Genomic DNA, 23,692 nt, shown 5'->3' with positions numbered 1-23,692 from the left:
GTGGACAAATTATTTTGGATTATATACGTCTGATAAATGTAGTACTATTTGACAGTACAGGTCACCTGAAAAATAATTTGACATATCTTAAAACTTTAGGCTTCCAGGTTTTCACAGTAATTCTTAACGGATTTTGTCTGCAAAACGACCCCCCTGATCATTTTCAGAACTCTGGAAGGCTCTACCAATTCAGACAAGGGTCTTAACGAATCCTATCCATTTTTAAAGGGCCAGCTCAGGGCCCTGCTCCACCAAACGTTTTCATAGCCTGTGTACACCTTTTGCCCCTCCTCTCTGTTATAGATTCCGCATTTATATAGGATTTAGCACATCATCTTTTTAATATTAACTGTGTGTATGTGTATATATATATGTCTTCCCCGAAACTGGATGGATCTCTATATAGTATCACCTTAAGTATCACCTTAAGAGGCGGTCATCCAAAATCCATACATTCATCATAGAAACAGAAATTCCACCCATAAATGTAAGGGACTGCCTCATTAACCTTGGGGCCCTATTTCCCTCCCACTGGCAGCCATCTGGTTTATTCCATGGGGTGGAGGAGGAAGCCAGGTTGGCGGGGTGGGAAGGGAATGGCGTCAGTGCGAGGTCACAGCACATTGTCCCGAATGCCATCTCCACACTACGGTGACATGAACGCAGGACTGAGGGATGCAGCCGTAGGAAAGATAGAGGCCCAAGTCACGCAGACTACATGCAAAACGAGGGCAGGATAGAGAACAAAGCGTGGAACCTTGCGGGGCGTGTCAGGACACCTGGGCGCCGGCAGCGAGCTCCCGCAGAAAGAAAGTGGGGAGAGGCGAGCTAAGCCAAGGCCTGGCAGGATGGGGAGGGACTTCCGGAAGCCATTTGCCTGAGTGGCAGGGGAACCGGAAGTGGGGGCGCTGCAGCGGGTGCTGAGGCCGGAGGAGGGACGCGCCGGAGCGGGGCCGCCGGGACTGAGCGAGCGACAGACGCGCCACCCGCCGACGCCGCAGCCGCTTGGGGCCCGCACGGACCCTGTGCCTGAGTGAGTGCAGTCCGGGACTCGGGGAACCGGTGGCTTAGAGGTGGGGGTTGGAAGAGGCTGCGATTTGTTATTGTGAGAGGCCCGCGACCTCCCCTCCCCCACCCTGCCGGCCCCTCCCCCGCGCTACCCCTCCCCCCCGATCCTTGGGGTGCCTCCCGCGCTCGCCCCTTCTCGGCTGGCCCGGCGTGGGTTCCTTGGTTGCCCGCCCTGCCCCCCCGCACCTCCAGGCCGCTCGCCGCCTCCCTCGGAGCCTTTCCCCAGTACCCCACCCCCAAACCTGCCGCCTCCTCGGCCGCCCGGCCGCCCCGCCTCTTCCCGCGGCCGAGCACCGTGGCGGGGCGCGCCGCCCGGCCCGATCCGGCCCAGCCCGACCCCCGGAGCAGGCCGCCCTGAATCCCCCGCTACCGCGGCCCGGGGCTCGCCGCCACCAGCCCCATTTCCAACCACGCTTCTGCCTCGGGTCTCGGCTGTTGCCTTTCCCTCCTCCCCGAGGTTGAACCTCTGACCCTTTTTTCCCCTTTCCTCTGTCTGAGAGGCCGTTGGCGCGGCCTCAGACCAGTTACTGTTTTTCTGACGGAGCACTTTTTGCCACCCGTCAGAAACTTCTCCGTTATCTTCTCTAATATATTCAAAAATCCATAGGCTGTCACGACTCAGAAGGGCTTATTTCTTAGGGGACTGTCCAGTCCAGCACCTCATTTTAGGGATGAGGCCCAGCGAGGCTGGTGATTTGCCCAAGGTCAACCAACTAGCTAAACCTGCCAATGGACAGGTTTTCTTAGGTGCTTTTTACCTGGTCCATGTCCATGTACCAGGTCAGGATCTTCTGGCCTTCAGGTGTGAGATGTGCCCGTTGCACGGTGACTCACTATTTCCATACCTCCCAGGCCAGCGTTGCTTTTCATATTGTGTATACAAACCTTAAGAGAACCAAACACATGAAGCTTTGGCCTCTTTTTAGAGCTTACCCATGGAGAAAGGGAAGACCACCTGGACCCACCCTAAGGCCTCATTTCGTACAGCTTTAAATGTGGGGGTTCATTTTGGGGGAGTGGTAAAGGTATGGAGAAAACAAGGGGTATTGTCCCCTTGAGCATCAGAATACGCCTTTGCCTTGGATATGGCTGTGTCTTTGGATTCTTCTCCTGGGCACATTGTTCTGGTATAAAGGTTGCCTCCTTGTGCGGGAGCAGGGGAGGAGTATGAAATCATTGTGCTTTAATGTGTTGGCTTGGGCATTTGATAATAAATTCTGAATGTGCTGGAACCCCGGGACCCATCCACCAGCCCACTGAGGCAGGGTACTAGGGATGAGGCCTGCCTTCGCCTTTAGAATAACCCTGCCAGCTCCATCTGAAACAAAATGAAGAGTCTGAGGTCAGAGTGGAAACATTCTGAATCTTTTAATTCTTAGTGCAACTTTTCCCCTCCATCTGTTTCCTGGTTAAACTAAAGAAACATACAGCTCAGTTTGAGTATTTATAATTCTTTGTTGTTGGAACTGGTTTTTGATTAGACACACACTACACCACGCTGGTATAAGCATTTGGAAATTCTGGTGTTAAGACTGTCATAGTCGGAGTTAAGTAGAGAAGACAGAAAATGCAGGAAAATTGGGAAATGCTGTGCAAGTCACTTACTCCTCATCTTCCCAGAGTACTCATTTTAATGGACAGTTAAAGCTTCCCTGGAAGAGTATGTCTCCTGATAAATTAATTTCTTCTGACCTTTATCTCCATTCTTTTGGGTTTTTCTAACTGAACATGCTGTTTGTGACCTCAGAAGTTAACGACTTGCTGCACAGAGACGATTATTATGAATCAGTGAGGTGAGATGGGAGTCAAATCCCTCTCTGTTGCTACTTTTTCTGTTGTTACTAATTACAGCATTCTGAATACTTCTGTGCCACAATATCGCTCTCTACGTGAGGCAGGAAACCCCAAATCACTCAGATTTTTGTGACCCACCACAGGCTGTTCTCTGGATGGCTCCTGATTTGATTCTTCATTTTTATTATAAACAGTACACAGTTTTTTTTTTATCTAACTCCCGAATTATTTGAATCCCCTAAATGCATAGTCCCCAGCTTGGTTCTTTCTTTTTTCTTTTCTTTTCTTTCTTTCTTTCTTTCTTTTTTTTTTAATCCTTTGGCCGCACCGCATGGCATGTGGAATCTTAGTTGCCTGACCAGGGATCGAACCCACGCCCCCTGTGCAGAGTGTTAACCACTGGATTGTCAGAGAAGTCCCCCTAGTTTGGTTCTTAAAAAGGAGATTACATGGGTTTGCCCCTCAGTTGTTTTTTTTAAACCGCTGTTTAAAAATGTTACCAAGCCATAGGCACAGGTAAAACTGAAAGCTCCTTTGTATTGTAAGATTTTGATTTGGCAAAATAATCCAAAATCCAAGTGTCTGAAGGCACAAAGAAACAAATTTTGCTCAGAGGAGGGAGGAGGATGACCTTGTATTCATAGTTAAAGAAGAAAAAGACTAGCTAATTGGGAATATTGTCTAAATTCTCTGTTTTACCTGCCTAGTAACTTTAGGTAAGTGACATTTTGTTCCTCATTTTCTCTGTCCCTATAGCTTTTTCATTTTGCTCATGACAAAATTTAGGACTGAGATGAAAGTGTTTTGCTAAGGGTATCAGAATGCCATTAAATTGGGGTAGTAGTAATAGGATATATAAGTGAATTAACTTAGTAAATTAGAATTTATCATTGTTTCATACAGTCTTTTCTATATAGAGCCTAATGCCCTTTGCTCAAGAGTAATAGGTTTTGGAGGGTAGTATATCACCCTGAGTTCAAATCCCAGCTCTCCCTATCATGGAGCAGTTTCCTTAAGTCTCCCTGAGCTTCAGTTTTTATTTAAATAACAAAGTTCCTAGCACAGTGTCTTGTAAATAGTAAGTTCTCAATAAATCTTTATTGCAGTTATTATTTTTTGATCAGTTGTTTACCTGTTGGAGAAACTCTGAAAATCCATGTTTGTAAATTGAATCATAGATCTAAAGAGATCTTATAGTTTATATAGACCACTGGTCTTGAAAGTCGAGTATGTGTGCTGCCCTGGGATGCATAAGGAGATCCATTGGAATATAGGAAAATATTTAGAACCTCTTTTTACATTCATTTTTTTTACGTAAAAAAGGGGAAGAAATTACAAATATTTAATACACAGGTTGACAGCAATTCACATCTAATTTATAAATATACATATATTGAGGAACATTTCAAAAAGATTCTAAAACATTAAAAAATGTTTGAATCCCGCTAATCTGGACCAGTCTTTACTCATATGCTTTAGTTCACTTTATGCTTTTCTAGTAGGTGTTCACCTAGTCTCTGCAGCCCCCTGGGAGGAATCTGCCTTGAGAGACAGATCATGTCATTTGCAGTTCTGTTTGTTATAAATTTGTCTCACTGTACATTGTATCTGCTGGCCTTGTCTTCCTATTTGGGGACATGCAGAATAGGCCTAAAGTCCCTTCCTAGTAATCTTCAAATACTTTGACGGCTATTTGTCCTGTTATTTCCTCTTCCCCACAGTTTTTCTACAGGTTATAAACATACCTGTTTCTTTCAACTATTTCTGATATGACAGGTTTTTTAATTTCTCACCATCTTGGCTCCTTTCCTTGAAACACCCTCTGGTTTCTCAGAATTCTTAAGTTTTTCAACAAAATCTGAACCTGGTGTTCCAAGAACTGAAATGTAGTTGGAGTGCCTGCATTGTGTGTTTAAGTGGTGAAGGATGAATTTGGATACATTTTATTATGGAGGCACCTCATATGTACAGTTTTGTCATCCTTGTTCTTTTAACAATCCCCAGGAAAAATGGTTTCAATTACATAATCACACAGTGAGAGGGGGAGATTATTTTTCTCATTTTTAGTAGTGATCGCTCAGTTAACCCTGCGTCAGTTAACTTTTGCCTCAAAAATACCTAACATGTTAAGAGTTTCTCCAGGTGGGAAAATAAATGAGGAATGGTTGGGTTTTTAAAATCTATTTTAAAAGTTAGGAAATAGACTTTTTCAATTAGTGAGTGGAAAAAGGAGCTGTTTTGTTGCTGTATTTCTTTACATTATATATCTAATTTTGAAATACAGAAAATGGGAAAAGTTGCTCCTTGTTGGTCTTAAGGACAATAGAGCTTTTTGATCAGCAGGGAAGAAAGTTACTTACTAAAATTAAAGTGAGTATTAAGTGCCATATCAGATTTAACCTGAATAGCCAGACTTGAATCAAGAATTGAACGTAGACCCCCAAGAAACTTTTATATGGAAGATTTAGAATGTTTTATTGGCTGAAAACAAAAAGTTTCTGTGTGGCTATTTGTTGTAACCCTGTAATCCTTTTTTTGTTTTCTTTTATGTATCTTGTGATTTTTCCTCACTTTTCTTAGACAGTCAAACTCCAAACAGATATCATAGTCTGATTGGAACTATATAGGTTCATCTTGCAGTTCTTCCCAATTCTTGCATTTTACATTGATGTTTTTAGCTCCGTGTGGTATAAGTCATAAGTCTTTTGGATGAAATGGTTAGATATAGGTCCCCTTTAGGGAGTCAGCGTGAACTGGTTTGTGATCAGTGGGTCAGATGTGACGTAATTGGGGTCAGACAAACCTCATTTCAGCCACTGAACAAAGTACCTAAATTATCTGATCCTCGTTTTCTTCATTTTGTAGTACTTTTGTGAGGATCGGAGGTGGTATGTATAAAGCATAGAGTCCTTCATAGGTAGCTATTATTTTCTGATAGTTGCAAATTTTAGTAATCTAAAGAAATATACACAGGTTGTGAATGATATTTTACATCTTTAGTCAGATATAGGCTTAACCCTGAGCCCAATTTTTTTTAGACCTAGTGTCATTTGGAACTGATCGAATTTATTTACATAATTAGTGTTAAAGTTGTTTGCTTCTGTAATTTATTTTTCATGAAGGTTTGCTTTCATGTTTAGGGCTTGTTACTTTTTGATCCTCAAAAACTACTACCTTAAAAAAAAACAAAAACTACTACCTTGGTAATCCAAGGTGTTTTGTTTACTCAGTGAATACTTATTAAAAGGCTATAACTCTTTCTGAGAAAGTTTAGTTGTATTTGAGGATGGCAAAGGAAGGAAATAGAGAGTACGGCCTTTTATTCTATAAGCCACAAAACCCCAGCTTTTTCTCTTTCATCATCCTTTGCATTTTCCAAGTAACCTCTTGAGCCTGATGTCTCTAGTATGTATTGTCCAGAATTGGTTGAAAACAGTCTGGTTTCTTACTTGTCTTTCTAGAAGATTAGCATTTCTAATTTTCCTGAATTTCACTTACTCCTTCTCCACTATCAGATGCCATATTTAGGTCGTCGTTAATCAAATTTTTTTTTAGTGGATACCTGTCAAAAATACCTAGTAAAATTTGTAGAAAACCAATTCCAGGGACTTCCCTAGTGGGCTAGTGGTTATTAACACTCTGCTGCGCTCCCACTGCAGGGGACACGGGTTTGATCCCTGGTCATGGAACTCAATCCAGCAGGCTGCGGAGCACTGCCAAAAAACATTAAAAATTAAAAAAAATAATAAATAATAAAAATGAAAAAACCACTGCCAAAGCCCACGACTAGTTTTGTCATCATCTGTAGTACAGGTATTTGTGTGATTTTAGTGATCACTGGATTCTAATCGGTGCTGTACTAATTCTTAAGTGTGTAACTCTAGCAGCCTAAAAGGCTCTAATGTAGATGTCATTGAACTTGAAGGGTTTAATTTCTTGTCATTTGTTTCTTACAATAACATGTATTTATGAAAAATTAATATAGGTGTAAGATATATACTGATGTAATGCATTGTTCCTGAATGATATTCAAACCTGTCTGGAAGTTTAGTAGTGCTAGATATTTATGGGACTTAGACAGTCATGTCCTGGACCTCGTCTCTGCTGAAAATAAACTCCAGTTGCATCGTTTCTAGGCAAAACCCAATGGAATTTATTTAATTCTTATTGTTTAAAACCTGACATGTAATATTTAAGTAAGTGGTAACAAAGAAACATTCCTGTCAGTGAACAAAACATAACATAGACATTTTTTCCTCAGGTGTAGAATGAGCCAAGGAGACTCAAACCCAGCAGCCATTCCACATGCAGCGGAAGATATTCAAGGAGATGACAGATGGATGTCTCAGGTAAAAGGGGGTGCACGTGCGTTATTCACATAGATGAGTCTCTTAAATTTTTAGAGTCTTTTGACCAGAGCTACAATGGGGTGATTTTAATGGTCAACAAGAATTGATTACTGTAAATAAAAATCTAATGTTAGAGATGTCATTCCTAATCACCATGTGATGTTGGAACTGAGGAATATTTTGAGAGCATGGGCATTGTGTACTGTTAATTTTAATAGATGACAGTGTCTCTACAGTATTCTTTCTTTAAGCTTTTTTAAATTTTGAAGTAATTTCAAAATTATACAAATATTACAAACACTTCAGAAGCAACTTCCTATATCCTTCTCTAGACTTGCCACTTGTTAACATTTTGCCACATCTGCCTAATCATTCTGTCTGTATCTGTTTGTACTATTTACCAACTTACAGTTTTTTCTGAATCATTTGAAAGTATGTTGCAGTCATCACAATGCCCCTTTACGCCTAAATATTTGAGTGTGTTTTCTGAGAACAAGAACCTTTTCTTACATAACTACAATACAGTTATTAAAATCAGGAAATTTAACACTAACATTATACTGTTACCTAATCCAAAAACCATATTCAGATTTCTGTAGTTGTCCCAGTAGTGTTCTTTTTTTATTTTTTCTTTTTTTTGTGTGGTACATGGGCCTCTCACTGTTGTGGCCTCTCTCGTTGCGGAGCACAGGCTCCGGACGCGCAGGCTCAGCGGCCATGGCTCACGGGCCCAGCTGCTCCGCGGCATGTGGGATCCTCCCAGACCGGGGCATGAACCCGTGTCCCCTGCATCGGCAGGCAGACTCTCAACCACTGCACCACCAGGGAAGCCCCAGTAGTGTTCTTTATATCAATTTTCTTCCCAGTCTAGGATCACACATTGCATTTGGTTGTCGTTTCTCTTCATTCTCCTTTAATCAGAAACATTTCTTAGCCTTTGTTTTTCATGACCTTGACCATTTGGAATAGTATAGGGCATTTATTTTGTGGAATGTCCCTCTCTTTTCTCATAATCAAGATTCACATACATTTTTGGCAGGAGTATCAGGGAAGTGATGTCTTCAGTGCATCACATAGAAGGCATGTGATGTTGATTTGTCTCATTGATGATAGTAGCTTTGATCACTTGGTTAAGATGGTGTTGGCCTAAACCAATTCTGTTTCGTTATAATATGGTCTCACAGGTTCTTATTTTAGTCAAGTGGGTTACAATCCACTGTAATTTTGAAACTCATTGTCCAAAGTTTAGCAAGTGGGAATCCCTTCAAGCTCTGGCCCCTTTGCCCTCTCAGTATGTCCCATTGTTTTTTTTAGCACTTTATTTTTTTTTCAGTATTTGTAGCTTGCTTTTAATAACTTATCCTTTACAATAACTATATTTAACCTTTATCTGTTTCCAACCGTATTACCTTTTGAACTAACAAGTTCAATATGACTTTAAGTCCCCAGAGTTTCCTGTTTTAGTATTTAGTGATTCTCTTTATACTCTTCATGGTTGTATTCTCTTTCTGTTTTGGTCATCTCAGACTTAAAAATCAGTCTTTCAACTAGCTTATTTTGAGTGGTAGTTTTTTTTGGGTTTTTTTGGTGTTTTTGCAGTACGTGGGCCTCTCACTGTTGTGGCCTCAGCGGCCATGGCTCATGGGCCCAGCCGCTCTGCGGCATGTGGGATCCTCCCGGACCGGGGCACGAACCTGTGTCCCCTGCGTCGGCAGGTGGACTCTCAACCACTGTGCCACCAGGGAAGCCCCCTGAGTGGTAGTTTTTTATTTTGACTGTTCTCCTATGGATCAACTATGTGATTATTCTTTCTTAATCTTCCTCATTTGTTTATATCTTTAAAAAAGTATTATGAAATATTTTGAGCATCTGTGTATTTGCTACTCATCCTAAAAAAATAAAACATTGCTAAAAGAATTGCTGTTCCCTCTATACCCCTCATTGATCACATTTCTTTCTCTTTCCTACCTCCCCACCCCCAAGCCAGTAATTTCATGTATTTACATACTACATATATAATCTCTAAACAATATAGTTAGCATTTTTGCACTTTTTAAAATTAATTAATTAATTAATTTATATTTGGCTGTGTTGGGTCTTCATTGCTGCATGCGGGCTTTCTCTAGTTGCGGTGAGCAGGGGCTACTCTTCGTTGCAGTGTGCGGGCTTCTTCTCATTGTGGCTTCTCGTTGCGGAGCGTGGGCTCTAGGCGCGCAGGCTTCAGTAGTTGTGACACACAGGCTCAGTAGGTGTGGCTTGAGGGCTCTAGAGCGCAGGCTCAGTAGTTGTGGCGCACGGGCTTAGTTGCTCCGCAGCATGTGGGATCTTCCCAGACCAGGGCTCAAACCCGTGTCCCCTGCATTGGCAGGTGGATCCTTAAGCACTGCACCACCAAGGAAGTCCCTTTTTGCACGTTTTTAAATGGTAAATAGTATCTTTCTGAATGTATTTTTTTCTGCAGTAATCATACATATTAAAAATATAGCTGTAGTTTATTCATTTTTTTCTCTTTAAGTAGTATTCAATTCTTTTATATGAAAATACCACAGTGGATTGTCTTTTATCTCATTGATGGGCGTTTAGGTCATTTATAAATTTACTAAAAGTAGTAACTAAAACTAGATGCCTTCGTTGTTTCTGGCATAAATTAGAAGACTTTAAATGATTAGCACTGACTGGGAAAAAATTAGTCAAATGGAAGAAAAACAGATACAAATATTTAAATTTTTTTAAAAACTTGTATAATATGGAAGGACTAACTTATATTAAAATATATTATATACCCAGATCTTGGTTTTTAAATACAGTTCTCCAATGAAAGGAACCAGGGCTCCTTAGAGAAATGATTGATTCTATAGCTGGAGCAAAGAAAATAAAAATACGGGCCTAGAGCATCTTCTAGTGCAAGAAAGCAAGAAACTACTCAAAAAAGAAAAAGAGAAAAAAAGATGGGTGGCAGGAATATCACTGAAGTGATGGGTCCCTGGTGCATCACATAGAATACATGTGGTATTGGTTTGTCTCATTGATGATAACTTTGACCACCTAAAAGACCTGAAAGAGCTCCCAAAGTGCAAAGTTGAACATTTTGAGCAGTGTGACAAATGATGGTATTATTGGTTTATAACTGAAAGAATATAATAAGTGTTCATTAATGCATTCTGCTATAAATAAATGAGTGGATGAATAAATAAATAGGGGAGAAGGGCTAAATCTTCCTTACAGAATAATTTTAATTAATAAATGTAGAAGTAAGGAGGGAAAAGAAAATCATGGATAGAACACTGCAGTAATAATTACTGTAGGCATGATCCATTGATGAATACTAACATTAGTGGACACAACTTTAAGGAGAAACGGTATATTTGCCTAGCCTTAGAGTATCTCCCTGTAAATTACTTTGGTGGTTTTAAGGTACGCCCACGTATTTTCTGAGACCCCTCCCTCCAGGAGGTGGAGCTGAATTTAGCGTCTTGTTTCTAACATATAGAGTATGGAAGGGAAAATAACTTGATGGTGGAGAAAACTGTCAAACACCACCTTACCCAAATGATCAGTATTAACATCACCAGTAATAAGTCATGTTCCCTGATATGATACAACAAGGGCACATCACCTCTGTGGTAGTCTTCCCCCAAAATCCATAACCTCAGCCTATTCATGGGAAAACATCAGACAGACCAAAATTGAGGGACTGTCTACAGAACACCTTACCGCAACTAAATGTGTCAGGTCATGAAAGACAAGGAAAGACCAAGAGACTGTCCCATATCAGAAGAGTTAAAGGAGATATATAGATTAAATGCAATGTGATATCCTGATTGATTCAGGAAATGGGCATTAGTGGAAAAATTAGTGAGATCTGAATGAACTTTATTTTAGTTGATAGTATTCCCTAATGTTAATTTCTTAGGTTTGACAAATGTACCATGCTTATATAAGATGCTAACATTGAGGGCTTCCTTGGTGGTGCAGTAGTTAAGAATCTGCCTGCCAATACTGGGGACACAGGTTCGAGCCCTGGTCCAGGAAGATCCCACATGCTGCGGAGCATCTAAGCCCGTGCACCACAACTAGTGAGCCTGTTCTCTAGAGCCTGCGAGCTACAACTACTGAGCCTGCATGCTACAACTAATGAAGCCTGTGCGCCTAGAGCCTGTGCTCCCCAACAAGAGAAGCCACTGCAATGGGAAGCCCAAGCACCACGGCGAAGTTTAGTCCCCACTCACTGCAACGAGAGAAAGCCCACGCACAACAATAAAGATCCAACGCAGCCAAAAAGAAATAAATAAATAAAATTTTTTAAAAAATCCTTACACCTGAAAATTCTGTTTTTAATAAAAAAAATAAAAGATGCTAACATTGAAAGAAGCTGAGTTAGGGGTATATGCAAATACTCTACAATCTTTTCAGTTCTTCTGTAGATAAATTAATTTAGAAACAAAACATTAAAAGAAAAGCAGTCATGATTAAAACAAGTATTGAAGTGATACTCAATACTACTCACGGAGTATTGCTAAAATATCCATCCCTATTCTAGACTTAAGTACCACATATCAAGAAGTACCTAGAACAGATGAACATGTCCACCACCACCACAGGAATGCAGTCAACAAAATCCAGACTATGGGAGAGTCTATAGGTCAGACAGTCATATTCCTTAAAAAAAAAGTTTGGGAGGTGGTGGCAGAGGGAGGGGGAGCCTATAGATTAAAAGGGATTTAAGAGACAAATTGTGTGGATTCTGATTTTAAAAAACAAATCATAAAATAAAATTTTGTGACATTGAATTTGAACACTCACTAGTTATTTGTTGATATTAAAGGATTCCTATTAATTTTAGAGGATAGAACTGGTATTGTGGTTATATATATTTTTAATCTTTTAAGAGCTACATGTTGAAATATTTATATATGAAATGTTATATCCTCAGTTTGCTTCAAAATAATCTAAGAATGGGGTGGGGCAATAGTTTCTGGAATGTTGAAATAATAGTGGCCGTAAGTTAGATGATTGCTGTATCTGGTGATGGATACACAGAGATCCATTGTGTTATTAGCTCTGCTTTCCTGTATTTCCTTGATATTTTCCGTAATTGTAAGTTTTTTTTAAGGGTGATATTAAAAGACTTGACCGTAGACAAATTTAATAACAATTCGTATCAAAACATTAACCACCTAAAGAAGGCTTAGCAGCAGACTGACAGAAATATTTTCAGTAAATATTACAGATGAAGCACTGATACTGTTGTATTATCAATAAAAATATCCTCAAATATACTAGATAAGTGTCTCAATGAGCATGACAGGAGCTTTAACTTTTTGTTTCCAAAAAGTACAGATTAAAACAATGGGAAAAGAAAGGAGGGAGAGAAAAATATGAATAACCCGTGCAGGTGCAAGTATAGTAAAATGAGTTCTGATACATTGCTGGCGTCAGAATAGATACAGCCAGTAGCCATTTTGTTAGTAATTTGGAAGTATATCCAAGATCCATGAAAGTGTTAATCCCCTTTGCCCTAAAAATTCCCAACCTGTAAAAGAAAATGTGTGTGTGTGTGTAAGTTTCTTCATCTCAGTCAATAGGAGGCTTCTGGCAAATCTGTCATTAGGATAAAGAGCTAAAAAAAAGTGAATGTGCCACTGGATGCATCCAGTAGGATATTAAGTGGTGTTAAAAATTACGGTTATAGGGAATTCCCTGGTGGTCCGGTGGTTAGGACTCCATGCTCTCACTGCCGAGGGCCCAGGTTCAGTCCCGGTTGGGGAACTCAGATCCCGCAAGCTGTGTGGTGCTGCCAAATAAATAAATAAATGAAGATTTTTTTAAAAAATTACACGATAAAAATTTTTTAAATAATTATAGTTATGAAAATCATGTAGCTACACAGAAAAATATTTCCAATATAATGTTAATGCAGTTATAATGTGTGCTCTTTATTGAGTACCTACTGGGTGGCAGCCAGAAGCTGGGCCCCTTTTATACAACTCTCATCTTCACAACTCTAAAAACAGAGTTGCCAGCAGATGTGTAAAACAAAACTCGGGGTTATGTACTTGCTTAAGGTCACTGCACTAGAAAGTAGATAAGCTAGACTTCGAACATAGGTTCTTCTGTCCCCAAAGCTATTGTGCCTTAAGGAGATACATACATACGTTTCAACTGTGTTGCGGGGGGATGTGAAAAAATAATGAGAGAAAAAACCCTAAAACGTTAATAGGTACTGGGTTAAAATGGTAGGATTATAGATGTTTTGCTTTTATCTTTTCTGTTTTTCCAAGCTCATTGCAACTACTTTTATACTTAAAAAGGAAATTTAGAGTACTTAAACCTTTAGAACAGCAGAGCTTAAATTCCATGACATTCTTTAAACATAAACTGTTCTGTTGGTATTGAGAGGTAGTTGGCACTTTAGCATACACAGTAGAGAGACGACGTGACGTGAAAGAGCACCTACTCAATAAAACTAGCTAAAGCCTTATTCTTGCTCATCTTATCCCTTCAGTTTAAAAATACTTATTGAAACAATAGTAATTTTAAAAAATTGTTTACACAAGACATGGACCCAAGAGAAAAGAAAAAGTGATCCCAAATCCTGTCACTGTAAAAGAGGTGTCTTAATCAGTTGTCAAATTATTTCCAGAAATATTTTTGTATTTTCACCAATAACAGTGAAATATCTCAGTTTCACCACAGTGTCATCTGCACTTGTATTATCAGCAGAAATACTTCAATAGTAACTCCATCTGAATTAATTCCTAGGGGAAGCATAATTGAATGTCGAGTTTGAGAAAAAGAAACAGTATTCAGACCTTTCCATAGAACTGGGTTAGAGACCTGCTAAACCATCATGTTAATTTGTTTCAGGGATGAATATAAAAATTGAAGGGCTTCCCTGGTGGCGCAGTGGTTGAGAGTCCACCTGCCGATGCAGGGGACACGGGTTCGTGCCCTGGTCCGGGAAGATCCCACATGCCGCGGAGCAGCTGGGTCCGTGAGCCATGGCCACTGAGCCTGCACGTCCGGAGCCTGTGCTCCACAATGGGAGAGGCCACAACAGTGAGAGGCCCGCATACCGCGGAAAAAAAAAAAAAAAAAAATTGAAACTATGCCCTTCAGTTTAGCATCAATGGGTAAAATCTTTTTAAAGGTGTCTTATGCCTTAAGAGCAAAGAGAAGCATGCCAGGCCTAGGTCACCCTTGCTTAGAAACTTGAATAAGACTGAAAAAGCCTGAGTCCCAGTTTGCCAACATTTCACATTTAGAGGTTAGCAGACATTTTCAAAGGCCATATTAAAATCATTCAAATGAAATGCATGCCTTTTGATTGGATCCTAGTTCAAAAAATAGATACATATGATACTTTTGGAACAATTGTGAAGATTAAACGTTAGATTTTATGGGATTATTGTTTATTTTCTTAGATGTGATAATAGTTCTATGGTTTTATAGGAGACTGTCCTTATGCTTAGGAGATGCATGCGGAATATTTAAAGGTAAAGAATCACAATGTTTGCAGCTTACTCTCAAATGATTCAGCAAACACAGATAAAGCAAATGTGGGAAAATGTTATTGTTGAATGTAAGTGAGTGTGTACAGGTGTTCATTGTATTACATCAGCTTTAAGTATATCTGAAATTTTCTTTAAAAGAGTTGGAGGAAAGGTAAGCTTTTAAAAAAAGATGAACGCATTTTTCTGTTCTCGTTTTCAGAAGGGCCCAGGAGTTAATAGCAGATTGAGAGGAATCAGCTTTAGGGACAGACCAAATAGAATGTTTAACAACAGAGTAACTGGTTGGACAACTGTTCTGTCTAGGCCAAGAAATCTCACAGGGGAAAATGCCAGTTTCTGATTGTTCTTTCTTCTTCACACCAGCACAACAGATTTGTCCTGGACTGCAAAGACAAAGAGCCGGATGTCCTGTTTGTGGGGGACTCCATGGTGCAGTTGATGCAGCAGTATGAGGTAAGGTGCAGGGGTGAGGGTGGTCCTTGGCTGCTCATGTCAACACATTCATTGATAACAGACTTGCATTCATTCCACTCTAGTTCAGAGTAGAAGGGAAATCAGACCTACCTGATTGGATTCTTTGTGCCATCAAGCATGATGAGACTAAGGAAAAAATACATTATTATAAATAAGCTCCCTTTTTTGCCTTGGCTTCCAAGAAGCTTCACATTATATTTGTTTGTTTATATTTGTCCTAGTCGTGATTTGTATTTTACTATTTTCTTATTTGTATTTGCTCATTTATGTTTGTCTTAGTCATGATTCTCAGTTCTTATTGTGTTTTACCATTTTTATATTTTATATATTTTTGTAGTGAACTGTTTTGAATCTTTTTGAGGTTAGGCATTCTCCCAAGGGAAATTTAAAAGAAAAGATAGCTTTATATCTTCTTGGCTCAAGCACTCTAAATTTTTTCATCTCATGTTTCTACTTCACCCTATTCCTTTAAATGGTTGAATAAAGGGAAAGGAGAGTTTATTGAGTTGGCAGCTTAATTATAAATGTTGGTACCTAAGTGGCATCAGGTTGAGCTGTGACTCAAGTCTTGAGCTGAGATCTAAAGCTGCACTGAAAACTGAGTTACACAATGGCATCTTCAAAGCCCTTTCAGCAGTTGGTAGCATACCACTTGCAGTGATACATTGGAATACAGAAAAGGGAAACTTATTTCAGATGCCTCACGACACATTGCAATTGAGGGATTTTATTTCCCACTAATTTCAGCTTAAATAAATCAGGTTTTTCTCTTTTCAGATATGGCGAGAGCTTTTTTCCCCACTTCATGCACTGAATTTTGGAATTGGGGGAGATACAACAAGACATGTTTTATGGAGACTAAAGAATGGAGAACTGGAGAATATTAAACCTAAGGTGAAATGAAACTTTTTTTTTTTTTTAAGAATATCCTTACCTTGAGTCTTTTGCCGATAGTTAAATTGTCAGAAACTGGTAGTAAAAAAAAATTGCTTCTTTAAAGCGTTATTTCACTGTTGTTCTTTGCTTCCTGCCCCTTTAAGTTAAATGATATTGTTTAAGAACATTCCAAATACATGCTTAATTAAGAATCAGTGTATTGCTTGCTTGGTTTGTACTTGTTATAAGTATCTTCTGCTGTAGGAAGAGATTTGATGCTAATAAGGTATGCTATTCTGTTGACCTGAGGCAGTATGAGGGGGAAAGTGCTCAGAGGTGGGCCGTGGGAGCAGGGCTATGATTCATTTGAGGAAGTAATTTTGGATCCATTTAAACATATAAACAGATTGGTAATCAAGGCCTCCAAGTTCTTCTGAAGAAAATTTGAAGCAGATGTGAACAAATGTTCAGCCCAAACATGTGCCCAGTGCCTTATAGCATTATCAATATCCTGAGTTGGCACACTGCATATAAATTTTTTCAACCCAAACAACAAAAAGGAAACAAAGCTGAGCCATTGATAACAGTTGCTGTAGTTGAAAGTATTTTATTTTTGCCTTTCTAACAGAAAAACTCATGCATATTCCTTTCTTTTGTGACAGGTGGAAATTACTTTGGGTTACATAGGAAGGTATATGTCTCTAGGTGATAGCCACCTTGTAAAATTATTTTTTTGGAGAGAAAAACTTTTAAAAACTATATCCAGCCTCCACCCCACTGACTCTTTTCCTTGAGTAGAACTGTGTATTTATACCCACTACACTCCCTTGGGTACTTTTTTTTTTTCTAGAAGGTACTTTAACTAAGGGAGTCTTATGATGTCGCAAGTATTTTCCCCCATGTTTCTTAGATTTCACTCTCTTTTTTTTTTTCTTTTTTGACTTGCAGTGGTTTTATTTTTATACAGTTGAATTTATTATCTTTTTTGTATAGTTTCTGGATCTTAAGAGATTAACTTCCAACTGCGCATAAAATAATTTTCTCATCTTTTCCCGCTTAAGTGTTTTTCTGTTTGGAACTTATCCTGATGTATATGAGGCATACATTAATAATGTTTTAAGATGGCTGCCCTGTTGAAGTTACCAATACCATTTGAGAAGTTCATCTTTCCTTCTTTGATTTTTTAAAAAATTTATTTTGTTTCTTTATTTTTGGCTGTGTTGGGTCTTCGTTGCTGCGTGTGGGCTTTCTCTAGCTGCGGCGAGCGGGGGCTACTCTTTGTTGCGGTGCACGGGCTTCTCATTGCGGTGGTTTCTCTTGTTGCAGAGCACAGGCTCTTAGGCATGCGGGCTTCAGTAGTTGTGGCTCACAGGCTCTAGAGCACAGGCTCAGTAGTTGTGGTGCACGGCCTTAGTTGCTCTGTGGCATGTGGGATCTTCCCAGACCAGGGCTCGAACCCGTGTCCCCCACATTGGCAGGCGGATTCTCAACCAATGTGCCACCAGGGAAGCCCCTCCTTCTTTGATTTTTGAAATAAGATTTTCAACTAACTAGTGGACATTCCTGAGTATTTATCTTTTTTCTCTTTTTCTTCCTTCCCTCAATTATAGGTCATTGTTGTCTGGGTAGGAACAAACAACCATGAAAATACAGCAGAAGAAGTAGCAGGTGGAATCGAGGCCATCGTACAACTTATCAACACAAGGCAGCCACAGGCCAAAATCATTGTATTGGTATGTGGTCTTTGGGTGGGTGGAGACCTTGATATCATTAGGTAAGGTGGGGGGTCCTTTTAGAAATGTGATCACTCATGAACATAGAGAATCTTTAGGTTGGAAGCAGTTTATCATGCTCCCGAGAAGCTCTTCTCTGATATGTCCCATCGTCTTACTGGTCTCATTTCCTAGAACAGCTGTGGGGCCATCTTTTTTCTGCTCATCCTTGTTTAGAAGTGGAAATCCTCTTTGTTGCCTCAGGTTGCCTAAATTTTTTTTTTTTTTCCCCTTGACTATCTTCTGATAATTTTTTAAGTTGCATATGAGACTTTTCCTAGTTCCTGAGTCTCTTTTTATTAGACCTGAGTTTGGATTAGCCTAGATGTGTTGTTTTGTTCCATGGTTAATATGGTAAAGGTGGTGTATTTATCAGAATCTCTGAATTCTTGAAAAATATCAGAGATTACATCAGGAAGAAAATGGGTTCTTCATAGTCTTACCACTAACAGGAAATGCTACCCTTTGTAGAATTAAAGCATTGTCTTCATGGTCTCAGGGATAAACAGCTGTCTATTTCAGTGTTAAAGTTTACCTGTAGATATTCTTAACCTAGCTAAAAATGTATGTTTTTGAGAAATCTGACATGTATTCAGTTCTTTAATGAGATATAGTGTTAATAAGGTAGTCATTTATTCAACAAACATGCGAGAATCACGATGTACAAGGCACTATCCTAGGTCCCGGGCATACAAAAATGAGTAAGACGGTTCCTCTCAAGGAGCTGGTAGATGGACACAGCAATATAAACAGAATTATTATACTGTATGCTAAGGAGAGAACAGGGTATATTTTAGACATAAAAATTGACATCTGAGTTTAGTTTTAAAGAATTCATTGGTTTCCAGACAAATAGAGAAATGAAAGAAGAGAAGGTATTACAGAGAAGAATGAGAGAGAGAGAAAGGGAGGGAGGAAGAAAGGAAGGAAATGATCAAAGGCTTATACATGTATGTGTTTGTTGGGTGAGTGAAGGAGGGTGCTAGAAGAATTTTAGGGTTATCATTGGAATAAAGTTCAAGTCTGGGATAGTTAAAGGCCACAGCCAGGTCCCATGTTAGGAGTTTGGATATTATCCTATGACGGTTCTGGGGAGCCAGGTCTTATTTTTTTATTACATGGTATTTAATTAATTTATGTATTTATTTATATCCTGCATTATTCCAGAAAAGACTACATTGTGGTTCGAGTCCATCTCTTAAGTACAGTGGGTGGTACATTGTAGTTGCTTAGGACATATTTGTTGCATGAATGTTGCTGAATAAATCCTCCATAAATATTCTTTGTTTCAATCAGACTTTTGAATTTGATATATGGTGGTGTTATCTACAATACTAAAACATTGGAAATAACCTAAATAATCAACCCCATGGGGGAATGATTGCACAAGTCATTGACTATAATAGCACTAATCATATGACAATTAGGAGGACTGTGTGAAAACAGAATTTATGATGTATTTAAGTGAACAGTCCGAATACTAAACGGTATGTATATTATATTTAGAATTGCTTGAAAGTAAATATGCAAATTGGAAAAGGAAATAAAATTAAAATAGTTGTTACATGGTAAAGGAATTAGGAGTGTATTTTGTCTCCTTTAAAATAATATTTTAACAATTATCAGTTATTATAGAGAAAAAAATCACATGGCATACCCTTGATACTCATTTATTAAGGAAAATGTTATGCAAGTATATAAGCTATTTTTCTTATCCTTGCTTGACAATCCCAATAGGTATGGCGCCCTGCTCTTGAGGCTTAATCCTTTTTTATGGCTTTAATTACTATGGTATTCTTTGAAAGTCAGAATAACATATGTATTTATTGGTCACTGGCCATCCTTCCTGGTTGCTCATTATATCTCAACCAAGCTTTGATGTGCCAGTGCTGAGGGCTGATTTTCTTTGTTAACTGTTAGATTCAGAGCCTTATACTTTTAACAGTTATATAAACTAGGGTTTAGGATTGACCTTGTCTGCACTTGACAAGGATGAAAGGAGATGGATTGGGGTAGCATATTCATAATTCTCTGTAGTTCTCTTTGGAACTTTACGGTCACACAGTAAGTTAATAATTGAGGTCCAACGTTTTGCTGAAAAAATTTAAAGCAGACGTGAATAACGCTTTGGGCATAAAAATTTTTTTGATTTTTTTAGTAGAACGCCTACAGAAAACCCGTTTTTATGAAATAAGACCTCTTATCATACCCTGTAGGAGAAACAGGTGACAACATTTTTGCCTAAATAACAATAACTTGCTGTGTGGCATCATTAGCTATAAACCAACTAAAAGGTTGGGGACTTCTGACAGTTTTATAATTGGATCAGTTATCTGTATAAAGGCCATTTCTAGTTTGAGATGATAAAACCTTGCACTTGCCATATAAGAGGTGGCTTTTATTTACTATAGTAGAAGGACAGACATCTGATTTATCTGAAAATTATATTAGATCATTAACAAATAAGTTAAAAATGAATTTAGAACACATCTCTGTTTTATACTACCAGATATTATGTGGCTCTGATTCATCAAGACAGCATTTGTTCCAACTCCATTTCTCGTGTGTTCTAGTGTAGGTTCCATGTGGCATTAATGAATAGATGTGTATTTGAGCTAGATTATTCTAGCTATGTGGTGGACTATATGGAGGATAAATTGAAGGGGTAATACCACTGGAGGTAGGAAGACTAGTCAGGAGATTTTACATTAATTGAGGTGAATATTGGTAAGTTCCCTAGCCATAGCAGTGTCTATAGTCAGAAAAAAGAATGGATTGGAAAAATACTTAGGATGTAAAAGCTGAGTGATTTAATGATGAATAGATAAGGTACATGGGATGAGAGACTCAGGGATGTTGAAAGGTCAGTTGACACAGAGAATGTAGAAGGAACATAGTCTATGGGGGAGATGATGAATGGGTTTTTGGACGTGTTAAGTTGGGTGTGCCTCAGGAGCATTCACATACACAGTTCTGAAGCTCCGGGAAGAGATCTGGGCTAAAGTGTGTAGGTGTAGAGAGTACTGGGCCAAGGACAAAACCCTGAAGAATACCAGCAGTTAAGGGACAGGAGGAGGAGGAGGAGCTCAGGAAGAAACCTAGGAGGGATAGTCAGAGAACTTTCATTAAGACAGGTCTAGTCCAGTGTTTCAGAAATCAAAGGTATAACAAGTGCTAGATGGAGAGTTCCAGGGATATTTGAAATCACAAGTAAGTAGGAAAAAACAGTGAGTCTTCTCATCTTATATTCTTCTCTGCTCTTCCCCAGGGTTTGTTACCTCGAGGTGAGAAGCCCAACCCTTTGAGGCAAAAGAATGCCAAGGTGAACCAGCTCCTCAAGGTTTCCCTGCCGAAGCTTGCCAATGTTCAGCTCCTGGATACAGATGGGGGCTTCGTGCACTCGGACGGTGCCATCTCCTGCCACGACATGTTTGATTTTCTGCATCTCACAGGAGGGGGCTACGCAAAGATCTGCAAACCCCTCCATGAACTGATCATGCAATTGTTGGAGGAAACACCTGAGGAAAAACAAACCACCATTGCCTGACTGGCTCCCATCAGTGTTAATAGTGTCCCAGCTTCCTCAGATCAGTTATATCACTGGCACTACAGAATCCTTCTCTTTCTTAAGGCACTTTGCATTGTAGAATGTTCCTGGATGTTCATATCTAGTGTTTGAAGGGGAGGAGGGATTTAAACTGGTCCTGTACATAGAAGGTTTGTTTGACACAGGAGAAAAATTAGCCAAGGAAGATGGTTGTTTAAATTCATTGGAAACCAGAAGGGGACTTTTTAGTTATATGTGTGACACATTCATTGACTTATCACTGTTTTTCCTAGGACAACATCAAGCCTAAGTACTGAACAAAATGAAGATTCTTTCCTTGGCCTTTCTTTCTATGGATTATGTCATATATAATAATAATTAGAATAACACCTTCTTGGCTTTAAAACAGATGTTTTTCCAGTTTTTAAAGTTCATAATTTAGCCTTTTGTTTTTTATTTTGCTTTACTCATATGTATTCTCAATGTTACAGCAACATATAACATCAAATTGAACGTGCTTGTCATTCAAGTATGGGAGATGCTATGGTTACAGGTGAATTTGTTCCACTCTGTTAACCTTTCCCATGCTTAGCAGTGAAAAATAGGTTTTGCCCCATTTGGGGGACTCAATGGAGGGTATTATTTTTATGCTGCTGAATATCACGTCTGTAATAGACCCATGCATGCAGCCTTTCCTCTATTCCCCCTCATCCCCTCTTTTTTTTGGTGGGAGGGGTCCTTGTTAACATTACAAGCTTTTAACACATTTTTGACCTAGGAGCTCTGTTGCTGGAAGTATAAATCCCCAGCCAGTTACTCTCATGATGATATTACTGATGTGTAATTCATTCTTGTGTGGTGGTCTGTGCTATAGAGTCTGTGTAGTGCTATCCATATTCAGAGTTCTGGTTTGTTTTGTTTTGTTTTTCCCTTAGAACCTGTTACAGTTTTCCTTCTTTTGGGGGGAAAAAAAACCCAGAACTCTGTTTCCCACTCCATAAGCCCTGACTTTATTTCAAGTTTTGTAGTATTTTAAGGTGTATATTTTATTTTATTATTATTGGCTTAGTTTTTAAATTATTATTAGTCCAGAAAAATTTGGCCTCTTCTCATGGGGAAATTGTGACACTGCTCTTCCGAAAGATATTCTGCTTGATCCCACTGTTTTAGTAAAAAAAGAACTAGTAAAAAAACACTTCGTTTAACCTTCAGGATTTCTCAATACATCTTCATCTGAGAATTTCTTTCAAGAGAGCTCTTTATAATCTTAATGGTTTGTTGAGCTACAAGAACTGCCATTTAAAAACTAATAGGACAAAAAATAATAGGACAACAGGTGGTTTATTGTTTAATATACCTGTGGAATATGTACAAACTGGATTTACAAACAAATACTTTAAACTGGACCAGGTGGATATTGAAGTAACCCATCAAAATGTGCTCTGCAATGATTCTGCTTAACGTTCAAGTTCAGTAACTAAGGCATATGTTTCTTACTCTGCTTGCAAGGCACATGGCATTGCTTTTGTGTGTTGGAGGGGGATTTGTGGTTTGTGCTAAGAGCCGCTTCTGACTGAAAGGGATAGAACTTGGGCTGATTTTTTTTTTTTTCCTCCTCGAGGCTTTTTCTGGGAATTTTGTTTTTTGGTTTTTTTGTCTTTAAAAAAAACAAAAACACAAACTTTCCTGAATGTATCATGTCTTCATTAACAACTGAAAATATATGTGGTGTTTACTAAACTTGTTTACTATATTAAATTTTCCTTTTTATTTTTAGTAGCCCAGGTTCTTGAGTTTTTCAAGACAGATTTTTTTTTTTCTTAGCTGAGGTACAGTTCTAGGGAGGAGATTTAATTAAGCCACAATTTCGTGTGTGAAAAGACAGTTTCCTATCCAGGTCTTTTCTGTTGTCAGAGGGAAGGAGTATGGTCCAAACAAACCCCATTAGGTTACTCCTGCAGCATGTGCTTTTAGCTTCTCTCTTGACTAAGGATCAAATATCCCTTTGTGAATTGGCCTTCAGCTCCTTTGCTTCTGTGTATAAACCTTGGATGTTAACTACATTTTATATTTACCAGAGCTATTTGAGCAATAGTATTTGAACCTCTAGCCTTTTAAATAAAAGTCTGCCCCATTGCTAATGTGCAGATACTGAGTCCACTTTCATTTCTTGCCAGCTTTCTTTGCACTGCTTTAGGCAAAAAGTGTTCTTCTGTTTTTCTTTGATTGACACCCGTTTGTTGCAGTGACAGAACTTAATGCTTAATCTTTGGATTTCATATATATATATATATATAT

At 39.0% G+C, this 23,692-nt stretch overlaps 1 protein-coding gene across 1 annotated transcript; it reads left to right on the top strand.

Annotated features, from left to right (window-relative positions):
* Window positions 1-879: 879 nt before the first annotated feature.
* PAFAH1B2 (platelet activating factor acetylhydrolase 1b catalytic subunit 2) lies at window positions 880-23,541 on the top strand. The gene is made up of 6 exons (XM_032639637.1): window positions 880-1,033; window positions 7,124-7,211; window positions 15,089-15,178; window positions 15,977-16,093; window positions 17,686-17,808; window positions 21,116-23,541. The coding sequence occupies exons 2-6, from the start codon at window positions 7,131-7,133 to the stop codon at window positions 21,392-21,394; spliced, it is 690 nt and encodes a 229-aa protein (XP_032495528.1). The 5' UTR covers window positions 880-1,033; window positions 7,124-7,130; the 3' UTR covers window positions 21,395-23,541.
* The last annotated feature ends 151 nt before the right edge of the window (window positions 23,542-23,692 follow it).

This window comes from Phocoena sinus, chromosome 8 (assembly GCF_008692025.1).
Source record: "Phocoena sinus isolate mPhoSin1 chromosome 8, mPhoSin1.pri, whole genome shotgun sequence".
Classification (NCBI taxonomy): Eukaryota; Metazoa; Chordata; class Mammalia; order Artiodactyla; family Phocoenidae; genus Phocoena; species Phocoena sinus.
Note: the sequence above shows the minus strand (reverse complement) of the source record. Positions and strands in the feature narration are given on the sequence as shown.

Excerpts from the sequence above, each read along its gene's own strand:
- PAFAH1B2 (XM_032639637.1), top strand. The coding sequence starts at position 7,131 with ATGAGCCAAGGAGACTCAAACCCAGCAGCCATTCCACATGCAGCGGAA. Across the intron at positions 15,179-15,976 it reads AGTTGATGCAGCAGTATGAG|ATATGGCGAGAGCTTTTTTC; the intron begins GTAAGGTGCAGG and ends TTCTCTTTTCAG. Across the intron at positions 16,094-17,685 it reads TGGAGAATATTAAACCTAAG|GTCATTGTTGTCTGGGTAGG; the intron begins GTGAAATGAAAC and ends CCTCAATTATAG.